This window comes from Macaca nemestrina, chromosome 5, assembly GCF_043159975.1.
Source record: "Macaca nemestrina isolate mMacNem1 chromosome 5, mMacNem.hap1, whole genome shotgun sequence".
Classification (NCBI taxonomy): domain Eukaryota; kingdom Metazoa; phylum Chordata; class Mammalia; order Primates; family Cercopithecidae; genus Macaca; species Macaca nemestrina.
Genome location: NC_092129.1, coordinates 135966041 through 135979102, shown reverse-complemented (window position 1 = coordinate 135979102; position 13062 = coordinate 135966041). Strand labels below are relative to the sequence as shown.

Here is a 13062-nt window from a genome sequence, read left to right as displayed (position 1 = left end):
AACATATTAAACTTTTGAGAGCATTAAACAGTTTGGTGCCCCTACGTGGCAATACAGATTTACAAATTACCCAAGTTGCATTAGGATGGTAGAGACAATGCTCTGTTTCAGCTGCCCCATGGCTGCTTTAGCAGCTGAATGCAAACGGGATAGGAGTGAGGCAACCTGCTGTCAGTATCCTCAACATGGAAGTCCACTCTAGGCTTCATACAAAGACTATTAAACAGTTGGGTTTGCTTTCTATAATATATATGATGTAAAGCAGCAAAATTGACTCTCAAATTTCTGTTTTCAAATTGATTTACTGCTTTGTTCCATTGTAAACCAACTGGAAATAGTTTAAATGGTACTAAAGCTGTATTAAGATAGACAGGTTTGTCCTGAGATTCATCTGGTTTATTTCATGAAAAAATATTAGTTTCTTACCTAAATGCTTTTGTAAGAATGCTAATGAAGCTTTGTTGCTAAGATCAATCGCTACATCTGAATCTATATCTCCCTTTAATTTGAGCATGCGTCCAATTATTTTGCCAGTTGCAAAAGTGAAGTCAGCAAAATTCTGATGGACTGAACCCCTAAAAGAAAACAAGACATTTAAAAGTCACATTGTTTGATAAAATTATTAATTTTTTAGTTAGGGTGTAAGAAAGATACGGGTCTTGTTGGTCTGTTTATTGAAAACCAAGGAAGAAATAAAACTTGTAATTTGATCTACTTAGATGTATTTCAAGGGTCACAGGCTGTTTGTTTAGGGATCCCAGAGTATATTCATCTTCCCTCTAGAAAAACAAAGAATCTTGGTCTTGCTTGGTATCTTCATTTTAGAAGAAATGACTCTTGCTTTTTAGTGAATTGGAATACTTCCAATTTGTGTGTTGAGGGTCCCTGAACTCACAGCCAGAGCCTGCCACCTGCCCTCACCACTGAACATGGTATGTATTTGATGCTAGTCACTTTAAATCTAAATCACTTTAGATTTAAGCCTTAGAGGAAATAGATTTCAAACAACACCTTTCCCAGTTTTAAACTGTAAGCACTTTATAAATATCATTTGCACTGCTCTCTACATTCATCAATAGCCTAATGTCAAATAGAATGGCCTTTTTTTAGTCCTTATTTTCTACCACCACTGGGACATTTGACACTTGATGGCTTTCTTGCACTTTTTTTCTTTTCACTTCCTTAACGTTGCACCTTCCCTTCTGACAATAACCACTCTATGTTCTTCACTGGCTCTTCACCCATTTTCCATTGGCTGAAAGTAGGCATTCCTTACGATTCTATTGCCAGACCAATTCTTTTCTCACTTTGCAATCTCTTCTACTTCAAATGTTTCATCTATGTCATCATGTAAGTTATATAATCATCCAGTTTGTGGCCAGACATCTATAAACAGATTCCCCCGTTCTCAAGCTAAGAAATTGTGAAGTTAAAAGACATCTTCCCAGCCCCACCCAAAGCTACTCTGCCTCTTGACTCTGCTGGTTCTTATAAGCAAACCATCATTCTCTTAGTTTTCTAAGCTCAAAATAGGGCCACTTAACTCCCTCTCACTCTTCCCCACATTGTAGTAGGAAACTCGAATGTCAGAAACATAAAGAAGATAAACGGCAGGATTACAAGAGAATTGCGAGCAGAAGCTTGGATGCTCTGACTGTGGAGAACTGGCTGGAGGAGGAGAAATGGAAGGAGCAGTATTAATGACAGGAGAAGCAGTAAAGAGGAGGGTCATAGTAGCCAAGGGAGCAGGAAGAGGGGTGGTCAGCAATGTTGAACAGATGCAGAAAGCAAGGTTGAGATTCTGAAGAGGCTGCTGGTGTGGCATGCAGCAGGCCTTTAGTGTCTTTGTTTTGGCATGCCGGTGGGGGCCCAGGAAGCTAGACCATAAGACTTAAAGAGTGAGTAGAAGTAAGCACACGCAATAACTAATATTTGTTATTCTTTGACGGTTTCTAGCAGAGAAGGGAAGAAAGAAAAGGTGAGAGCCTAGCAAGGAAGTAGGGTTGAGGGAGGGTTAGGTGCTCTGTATTATTTCCGTTTTAGAATTAGAGAGACTTGCACATACACATAAGCTAAATGAAGTCCTTGCCTGAAATACCTAAACCCTTCCTTACTATCTAAACTCTCTTGATCGAAACAAAATCCAATTTTAGTATCATCTATGAATCCTTTTCCATTGGAAGAGACCCCTCTATTCTCTGAGCCCATAGTGGTTATTGCCTATACTCTGTATGTTTCCTTCTTGCCTCTTCTCTTCTCCTAAATAAACCAGATTTCAGATAGGAAAGGGCTGAGTTCAGGTCCATATTTGCTTTGTAATATCTCATTGAGAGTTCAAAACCTTATCAGGAGTTCTTTTTCACCTCCAGGATACAAGAATTGCCAACACTTGATGGTACCCCATTATAGCTTTGGGGAATTTATAAACTCATATTCTTTCTCAACAGGTAAGTATATTGCAGGTCTCGATAGATAATCTGACTTTTTCTTTAAAGAGTTCCTAGCCCAGCTTAATGATGAAATACTTCCCCCTAGCTCTACCCCCAAAAATCTGTAGGCATGTTCTGATGTTTAGATTAAAGTAGTATATAGTATTATGCTAATTTTAAAAATTACCAGTGATATAGTTTGGATCTGTGTCCCCACCAAATCATATGTCAAACTAGAATCCCCAGTGTCAGAGGTAGGGACTGGTGGGAGGTGATTGGATCATGGGAGCAGTTTCTCATGGTTTCATACCATCCCCCTTGGTGCTGTCATTGTGACAGTGAGTTCTTGTGAGACCTGGTTATTTAAAAGTGTGTAGTACCGTCACCCATCCCTCTCCTCCTCCTGCTCTGGCTATGTGAAGTGTTCATGCCCGCGTTGCCTTCTGACATAATCGTAAGTTTCCCGAGGCCTCCCCAGAAGCCAAGCAGATGCCAGCATCATGCTTCCTGCACAGGCTGTGGAACTGTGAGCCAATTAAATCTCTTTTCTTTATAAATTACCCAGTCTCAGGTATTTCTATATAGTAATGCAAGAACAGACGAATATAACCAGTATATATACTATATACATTAACATTCCCATTTTAAAAAGAGTAAGACTAAATGTTCTTAGAAACTGAGATTATCTAATTCTCTCCTTATTGAAAGTCTAAACAACCAATTCAGCAAATCTGTAATGGTTACCCAATGATATCTATTGTTATTTACCCAAGCTTCAAGTTTGTTTCAGATAATGAAATAAGCCACTAATACTTACCTGATTGTAATCATCTTTCTTTCTTTATCAGGTGAGTAGCATTTTTTCATTTTTATGATATTAGCGGGATATTGGAAATATTCAGAGTTGATAAAAAAGAGGGGCTGAGGAATTCTGGAATATACTTCATCACCCAGTGGAAGCATCCATGCATCAAGGGCAATACCACATCTGTAGATATTTGTTGACAATGATGAAATTAAACTGGTTACATACTAGGCAACATTGAGAACATCCTAATAATGCTAGGATTGGTGGACATGCACCATACCAGTTTATTATGGGTTATCTCATTGGAATAAAGAGGTATTATGCTTCAATGTGGGAAAGAGATATGATTAGTTTTGTAAAGTATCAGACCTGGAATTATGTATAATCATTTTCTTTATATGCCTTTTAGGAATTGCAACCATTTGAGTGATATATCCTTAACAATTTTTATTCAAAATAAATTTTTAAATACATAATAATTTCTTCAACACTGTGGAGTATCTGAAAAAGTATAATAAATGCACCTTTGTTTTCAGAGCTTTTATGCACCTTGTAGTGTATTTATTATAGCTTTTTCAGAGTAGCAACTGGCCCATTACTTTACATTTAGAGGCGCTTCAGCTGAAAAACTGTCAGAGGGTTGAAGAAAAACACATGGAGCATATCATTTGAAAATGGAACTAACTTCCTTTTAAAAAATAAGTTTATCCTACGTTTCCTGCCTTTTGCTAAATGGATGAAAGAAGAGAATTATCTTACACTGAAATGAACTTCTAAGAAATTTGAGGTGAAGTTTTACAAATGATCCTGCCCACTGTCTGTACAGTTGGCCCTATGTGATCTCATCAGTCTGGAATGAAGTAGTTTAAGAAAGAAAATGTTCCTGCAAGCTAGAAAACTGGGGTCTGGTCCCCACTCCTATCCAAATAATCGTAATTTTAGATCCCGCTCCATCTTAAAGGTGGAAGGGGGAAAAGGCTAATTAAAAAATGTCCTGCCCACTGGAGAAGTCTGGCAATACTGTAAGATGACAATATTATCACAACCATTATGTCCCAAAAAATTATATAAAGACAAATTTTTAAGTGAAAAGTGTTAAGCCCTTGGGTAGACAAGAATAATGAGGGAAAACATGGGAGTAAGGGGAGATTTTAATAGCAGGAGAAGTAGATGTTTTAGCCTAGGAAAATGTATACAGAGTACTTGATGGGGGCAAAAGAATAGCCTTATAAACTCCAAGAGATCCCTTCTTCACTAAGAATTTGAATAAACAATTATATCTTACATGAGTTATCACTCCCCCTCTTCCAGTAATTTACTATTCTCTTGCTTTACTATCTTATTTTCTTACCTGAATCTCTGATCTTCACTAAGAGTCTGAATAACCGTTGCTCCACCAAAAGAATGTCCAATTACTGCTATTTTTTCCCTATCAATAGAGTCCTATGTGAAAAAGCATGATATAAATTTATAATTATCTCGTCATGTTAGAAGAAATGATTTTGTCAATTATATAATTGTTCATCTCATGGGGATGGTTAAATACCTTGATTTCTTATAAAATAGAATATACATATACACACATACATTTATACATACCATACACACATATACATATATACATACACATATAAAACACATTTACACACACACACATATATATATAATATATGTAAAGGTTTGAAAGTAAACTTAATGGTCTTTGTAGTCACCCACACTGGAAATTTCAACATCAGTTCTGACTTCTGCCTCTCCTCACCCCATGTTTATTTGTTTTTTTCTTTCCATGAGTATTTATTGAGTACCTACTCTGTGCCAGGCACTGCAGTCTCATTTCAGTGAGCTTGCAGTCCATCAGGGAAGAAAGTTACACAGAGGCATGATGCAATACTGTACAGTGGTACAAAGGAGCACACAAGACAGACAGCGAGCCCGGTCCAGAAGTGGGCATTGGGGTCCAAGAAAACTTCTGAGAGGAGGTGATGCTTAACTGGAGTTTTGAAATTAAGTAGGAGTTAGGCAAGGGGAAGAGTGTGTCAGGCCAAGGGGACAACATGTACAAAGGCAAGGATACAGAGGAGAGTGGCTGCTTGAGGGACAACAAATTTCTTCATTGTATCTGGAGAACAGACCGTCATCTTCTTCTCTAGTTCCCCCTAATCCCTGCACTCTCTGTGCCACACACACCTTTGAGTCTTTGCTCATTGCTGCCCACTCTGTCTGATATTTTTCCGCCCACTCCCAAACTTGTGTCAAGTTTTCAAGGTCAAGCTTAAAAACTAGCAGGAGCTGTCCATGAAATAATAACACTTCCACGGGAGTTAAGTTGAACCATATGATATTGCTGTTTTTGTAGATCAAAACTGACTAACTTTTGGCAATTTCATATCTAGTCCAAGACAATGCATTCTTAATTGCTGCAATACTTTACCTGTACTGCTTTGTGTGTGTATGTGTGTGTGTGTGTGTGTTGCAGAGGGAGGTGGTTGCAGCCCTTTATGATGTTGCACCTTGCAATACAGCAGAAAATGAGATGACAAAAAACAATAAAGAACTGTAGGACAAGAGAAAAATTACTTCTTTTTTTAGCTTACCTTTAGTTGTTCCATATCAAACTTTAAATCTAATGCATTCTTCACTGGCTTTCCATGATCAATGTCAAGAATCAGATTGAGAGCTTGGGAACATTCTTTTGCTCTTTGTCGTACCTAATATAATTATTAGAAGGAAATGACAAAGTAAAAAGTTAAAACACTTATTTTAAAGTTTGTGTAGAAGCTGTATGTGGGAAAAATCGTTGGTCAGTTATAAACTGGGAATGTGATTAGTGATTATTACATGCTACCATAATGACAGAGACCCTAGCTTTGCACATAGGTATAGCTTGGTCCAAATCCTGGCTCTGTTGCTTACCTACTATGTGACTTGAGATGACCTACTTAACCTCTCTGAGTTTCCATTGATTGTACAATAATGCCTACCTAAAGGAAATGTGGGTGGGCTCAAATGTAATAATATATGTAAAACACCCACTATAAAGAGGAAGCCAGTATGCTTCACTTAATTGCCCTAATAGCTCTGTCAGACAGACAATGTTTTTATTCATTATTTTATAACAAAATTAAGTGGTGGAGCCAGGATTCAAACATAGAAAGTTGGGTTCTAAGGCCCATACTCTTAATTCTATTGTATACTGCCTCTCTGAAAAGTAGTCCTTTTATATTGCCTGTGAGGAAGAATCTATGAATTTATTTTCTAGCACTTTTTAGATTCTAAAATTAGAAGTTTTAATTCAGGGGACTTCTGAATAGTCACCGTCATCTCCCACATTTTTGTATTTGCCTTTGTTTTCACTATGAACGAGATATTCCATTAAAGGAATTTTACTACTCCGGGAATCTATTGACAGGTCTTTTGAGAATGGGAAATAGGAGAGCTAGAAGCATAACTTGCCATATCTAAAATTAAATTAACAAATGTCATCCTTTTGTACATGCTTTTAGGTCACCATCCACCTCTCCTTTCATTGCAATGTACCTGCTTATTTCGTATATGTATCTCCTCCTCTTCTTTCAGGGTTCTAAGGTAGAGCCAAGACTTTTTCCCTATTTCTGCAGCAGATTGGTTCTTGAAATAGTAAGTTGCAGATGCAGATCTATCTCTATAATACAAGTAAAATTATTATTTATGCATGCTCCTTCCCTTCCTCATCTGGCCCATGTTTCTCAGTTCCATCCTTGACTCAACTTCCTCTGATCTTTTGACGTCCCTCTCTTCTTCCACTCTATACTTTCTCTTAAATTAAAGAAGACCCTAAAGGAGTTCCAGGAAAAAAAACCTTATTGTCTATTGTCAAGTTGCAGGTTTTTAAACTTTTGGGTTTAAATAAACTTTTATGAAAATTAGAAACAAAATTATGAGCATTCTATCTTCCTAATTCTGGGAGGCAATGTTAGCCATGTTGAAACTCACTCTCAGGAAGCCAATCCCGGCCCTGCCACTTACTAGTTGTGTGACTTTGGGCAAATTACCCTTTATCACCTCTATATTCCCCTTCCTTAAAACAACAACAACAATAATAACAATCTCATAGGATTGTTATGAAGACTGAATGAGATGGTGTATAAAAAACATTTTGCATAGAACACGGCAGGCAAGAAACCCTCTAGAAATGTTGGGTGTTTTTAAGTCTTTTAAGTCGACAGACTCAATCTCCTTTTTTGCTCATCATGTTATCATACTTGAAAGTTCCATCAACATTTTAAATAAACTTTTATGAAAATTAGAAACATAATTATGAGCATTGACATTCCCTGTAGTTGGCCAAAGAGCCCAATTACATCAGGTAACATACCTGTGTTCTACAGCAGCAACTATAAACCCATGAGATGCCAGGTCAATGCCAATAGCAGAATAAATTGTCCTTCAAAACAAAAAGAAGCATTACAACTACCAGTCATGATTACAAGGCTGAGTCCACTAACAAAACTGGGAACATGGAGGCCGTTACATCCCATAGTAGTGCCCTGGGGTGGAGTGGAGAGCTACGGTTCTTAAAGGAGGGTGATTTTTTTCCTTAGGGGATATTTGATAATGTCTGGAGGTATTTTCATTATCATGAATGTGGGTGAGGGTACTACTGATGTCTAGTGGGTAAAGGGATGCTGTCAAACATCCTACAATGCACAGGGCAACCCTTCACAACAAGAAATTATCTGGTCCAAAATGTCAAGACTACTGAAGTTGAGAAAACCCAGTGCAGTGATTATAAATATTGCCTTTGAGAGTTTTGGGTTTTTAATCTTCGCTCCGCCCCTTCCCAGCTATATGATTTTAGGTAATTACTGCATGTTTGTCCTCATCTGTAAAATGGGCCTAAGAGTAAAGTGTTTGTTTTACGGTAGCTGCAAGGTTTTGCTAAGATAATGTATACAGGAAAGCACTACAGTATGTAGTTATGAGAATGAGAACTGCAGTCTGACCACTGTCTTTGAACCCTGGTTCTACCACTTGTCAGCTGTGTACCTTTAATAAGTCACAATATTTTCTCTGCCTCGGTTCTTTATCTATAAAATGGTGATGCTATAATAGTATGGTACCTCATCATTGAGGATCAATTGAATTAATACATTTTCAGTACTTATAATCATATTAGAAACAGGTAAATACTTAATACATGTTAGCTATTATTAAATGATTGGACTGGGTGAAATACTTGAAAAATCATGTGCTAAGCACTGCATTTATGCCCTCTTCCACAGCTTCATTTGCACAACCTTTTCCCCATACCATGCGTCCAATAGGAAATGTCCGCAGAGAATAAAAAGGAGGTAGCTAGAAACTATGTCTTTATTGCTGAAGATACAGGACCTTTTCAAGAGGGGGAAATGATATGGCACAGGGATTAGCGAACTTCTTCTGCTGAAGGCCAGAGAGTAAATATTTCCAGCTTTGTGGGCCATACAGTCTTTGTCACCACTACTGAACTCTGCTGTTGTAGGACAAAAGTAGCCATAGACAGTGTACAAAAATGAATGGGTGTGGCTGTGTTCCAATAAAACTTTATAGAAACAGGCAGTGGGCTGGATTTGGCCCTTGGGTTCTAATTTGCCAATCACTAGTGTAGGAGAAATCAAATAGCTAGCTGAACTACATTTAAAGTGCTGAAGAGAATTCTTTATTGCAGGTGCTACCCAACTTGTGCCCAGCTAAAAGCCATCTCTCTTATTTTCTGAGTGTTTTACAATCCCCTGAGGTAGAAGAGGGGCAACAGGTGATAAAGTGGTGGAAGAAAGTGAAGAGGGTGGTTGTTGTCAGGAAAATGTGCCACTCAGCTATCACGCTACAGACTTCATAGCTTACTAAAGACCCTATCCAGCTCCTGCCCCTCTGGATCCATCACCATGGTCAAGTGGAATCTAAGCATCCAGTGAGCTGCTCCCAGAGACTTGGCACAGCATGGGTACTAACATTAACCCATTCCTATGAGATACAGGACTCTTGATAAGCAAATTTGGCCAAGCACTCCTTCCATTGGCCTGGCTCAATATTTCTTAGAACCATGCTGCAGTCTGAAGCTCTTCTTATCTGATCCTTCTCCCTTCCCCATCACCTTTTCAGATGTCCAACCTGTGTCATGGTCCAAGGTTTCTCCCCATCTCTTCCTGCTCCTTCTCTCGCCTTCACAGATACTTCTCTTAACAAATGTCTTTCAGAGCTAATCTGAAATTGGTTTTTCAAAAGACCTAAACTTTACAGAGGATAATTTTAAGGGTGTAAATATTACAGTATAGAAGGACAACTATAAAAAATGCAACACCCTTTCTTCTCTGCTGTGAGGCTAATCTCAATGAGCTGGTAGTAGGGAAAAAAACTACTTGACCAGACAGGGCTAGGACTGATCAACAGACCCACAGCCAATTATTGAGGAACCCTAACTCCTCCAGACAAGGGCCTGCATGACATTCCCAAATCTGCTATTTCTTTTTTGAATTAAAAAAATTGTCATTTATTCCTGGAAGCTAAAAGTGTTCAACCTCTCAAAGATTACCTGAATGCTCCAAGACCATGAGAAAAAACAACAAGTGGGTATTTTTCACCAGGCCTCAGAGGGGAATTCCAGTTTGCAGGAGTTGTCACTGAACCTACACAACAATGGGAGATTATAGTTAGTGTTTTCTCTGAGTGTTGCTAGTGAATTTAATTCATATCTCATTAGCATAAAATGCAGACCCATCTGATTTATATCTACTTTTTTATGGATGAATAATCGTAGATTCATTAAAAAGACTGCTACTAGATACCCACCAACCAAAGACCCGAACTGTAAGGTTTTTTTTTGTTTTTTTTGTTTTTTGAGACAGAGTTTTGCTCTTGTTGCCCAGGCTGGAGTGCAGTGGCACAATCTCAGCTCACTGCAACCTCCGCCTCCTGGGTTCAAATCATTCTCCTGCCTCAGCCTCCGGATTAGCTGAGATTACAGGCATGCACCACCACACCCAGCTAATTTTGTATTTTTAGTAGAGACGGAGTTTCTCCATGTTGGTCAGGCTGGTCGCGAACTCCGGACCTCAGGTGATCTGCCCACCTTAGCCTCCCAAAGTGCTGGGATTACAGGCACAAGCCACCGCATCCGGCGTAAGTTCTTTCCTCAGACCACAGGATTATTAACGATGAGTTGTCACTGACAGCTCTGGACTTAAGGTGAGAGATTTTCACAGGTGTATTCATAAAGGCTGCTACTTATTGCCATTCCCAGGTTTTGGAAAAATTTCAAAGGTAATGTTCTGAAACCAAACTACCCATAAAAGCTCACACATATTACACTGAGAGCTAGAATCTAAGAAACAGAGATGCTGTTCATTATGATTTGGTCATAATCATGCAGCAAAAGGTAGAGAAACCACTGACTTCATACTGAGTCATGGATGCAGCTCTGCCACTTCCTAGCTATGGATCTTGGGCAAGTTCCTCAAACTTTCTGTGCTTCAGATTCCTCTTGGGTAAACTTGAGAAAATGATACCTCTTTCATAGGGGTTTTGTGAGAATTTTATTTAATTAGGTAATATATGTAAAGCACCTACCCATCACATAGTAAGGGGCTCAAAAACGGATATACTGTCTTCTTGCACTTCTCAATTTTTATTATCACCATTATTATCAGCAATCATTTGTGTTTCATTTTCTCGTCTATAAAATGCAGATGTGGTCACAAAGACTGAATGTGATGATTGCTATGGAAGCGATTTATAAGTTATTTTGCAATATAAATATGCAGAGTTATGGTATTTTCATGTCTGTTGTAAGTGGTTTTTAAGACAATTAGAAGCCGATGTTTAAGATGAATCCCAAAAGTTGTAGATAGTTTTGTGGGAGAAATGTGAAGACACAGTTAACATCAGCTCAACAGTCGTGTCTAGTCAAACAGGTAAGGAAGGAAAAGTCTACATTAATGTAATGTAGACAGTAAGTGAAGAATGCACATCAGATGGTCTTAGTAATGGGGGTAGGTGATGCAAATGAGAGTAGAGTCTCTTCATTTATGACAAGTAAGGCATTAGCTTTGACTCCTTTGTTTTGGATCTAGAGAGTCTGGTGGCTTCTACTTTCTTTCCCTTTTTGTCTAACTTAGCACAGAACATGCAGGATAGTGGCCACACCAAAGAACCTGCTATTCTCACCACGGTATTGCCTTCTCCTTGGTATGTCAGATGAACACTAAAGAGCAGCCATAGAAAGATGTCAGAGTCAGTCTGATACTCTCGGCCACTCCCATCCAACTCAGAATGGACAAAATGAGAACCCTTGATTCTGTCATAGTTGCCTGGGCTTTAAAAAAATAATTTCCTTATCATTTTTGGAGCTGTTGGGAGTGGAGAAAAATCTACTCTGGTCTTAACTGCTTGAAATTATTGTTGTTTTCAAGGTTTTCTTATATGCAAGCCTACAGAGGACCAACAGAAATCTTACCAAAGAGTAAACTCAAAATGTTGCCCATAAGCCAGTGTTTTCCAAGATACTTGCTAAGACCCCAAAAATACTCCTTATTTGGGATCCAAAGGGTGTCAAGGCGATCATCATCTTGGGATGGATAATATAAACGCAAGAAGGTGCCCTGTTAAGAAAGAAATTAATGCACTTTTAGAGAAGTTGTGTCTCAAACACATTCGAGCAGCTATTTTGCATGTTTAATTAGTGGGGACCCAAATACCTCTGTGTTCACAAAGAGGTCTAGAGAACTTTTTAGGCTGCTGTGGTGATTGAAGACAGTCATGAAAGAGAAACAGAAAAACAATGTTCTCTCTCAGTGAAAGGAAAATATAAGCAGCCTGGCTTCAGGTATTTTATGAAGTGAAAAACAGGGTTTATAGGGAAATTAATCAGACAATAGCAGTGAATTGGGGAATGGCTAAACTAGTAAAAGCCTTCATATGAAACAATACAAATTGCAAAATGAGTCATTCTCAGGTGAGGGCAAGGTCACATTTGAACACCTTCCAGTGGTACATAGTGACAGACAATATTAGAGTATCAGGATAAGTTGTATAAATTAAGCATTACCTTTTTAGTGTGATCAAACATTAAGTCTGTACAACCAACGGAATAAGGCCCATTTCCCTTAGGGATTTTAGCTTCGCCAAAGCTTGCAGCAGCCATCAGTACTTGTATTTTGTTGACCCACGCTGAAAAACAGGTATATATTATCTCATTTGTCATCCAATACACATCAGATTTTATTATGCAAAGGAATTCCAATGGAATCAAATTACTTCCCATAGTTTCTGGCCTTCTTCCTTTCTCAACCTAACAAGTAAAATATGCAATTATTGAGGGTCTGCTCTGTTCGAAACACTGTGTAGGGGTTTTGGAGTGTAAAGAGATGAAAGTAGACATAGCCCTTCTCCCAAGCTACCTTGGACTGTTACCTCCTAATGTTTGCAGCCTTGCCCTCTCATTCTACTTCTATCCAGAGTATATTAAAGATGACTTCACAATCTGTTTTTCCTAAACATGAACTTTATCTCACATTTCAGATTTGTGCCTACAACTTCTCCTTAAGCATCTCTACCTGATGTCCTTCCCATAAGAATGTCAAAGCCATTTAGTTTCCAAAATGAAAATAAATGACCATCTTTCAACTCCCCCTTCTCATCTTCCAGCCACACAGCCTACAACTCAAGAACTCCTCATCTCCTGCACTACAAGTCAGAAGCCTGGGAATCATCCTACTCTCCTACCTCTTTCCCACCAACCCCCTACATTCAACCAAGCTTCTATTTTTTTTTTTTTTTTTTTTTGAGATGGAGTCTTGCCCTGTTGCCAGG

At 38.5% G+C, this 13062-nt stretch overlaps 1 protein-coding gene across 4 annotated transcripts in view; it reads right to left on the bottom strand.

The window, feature by feature from the left end:
* The window catches only part of LOC105490920 (phospholipase A2 group VII), a 32370-nt gene that overhangs the window by 182 nt on the left and 19126 nt on the right, over positions 1 to 13062 (bottom strand). For all 4 annotated transcript variants that reach the window (XM_011756910.3, XM_011756907.3, XM_011756908.2 and 1 more), the window contains exons 3-11: positions 12299 to 12420; positions 11708 to 11852; positions 9788 to 9881; positions 7592 to 7660; positions 6775 to 6898; positions 5832 to 5945; positions 4589 to 4680; positions 3247 to 3417; positions 427 to 575 (exon numbers count right to left, since the gene is read on the bottom strand). In XM_011756910.3, coding sequence (XP_011755212.2) covers positions 427 to 575; positions 3247 to 3417; positions 4589 to 4680; positions 5832 to 5945; positions 6775 to 6898; positions 7592 to 7660; positions 9788 to 9881; positions 11708 to 11852; positions 12299 to 12420 — 1080 coding nt within the window. The remainder of the gene's footprint in view (positions 1 to 426; positions 576 to 3246; positions 3418 to 4588; positions 4681 to 5831; positions 5946 to 6774; positions 6899 to 7591; positions 7661 to 9787; positions 9882 to 11707; positions 11853 to 12298; positions 12421 to 13062) is intronic.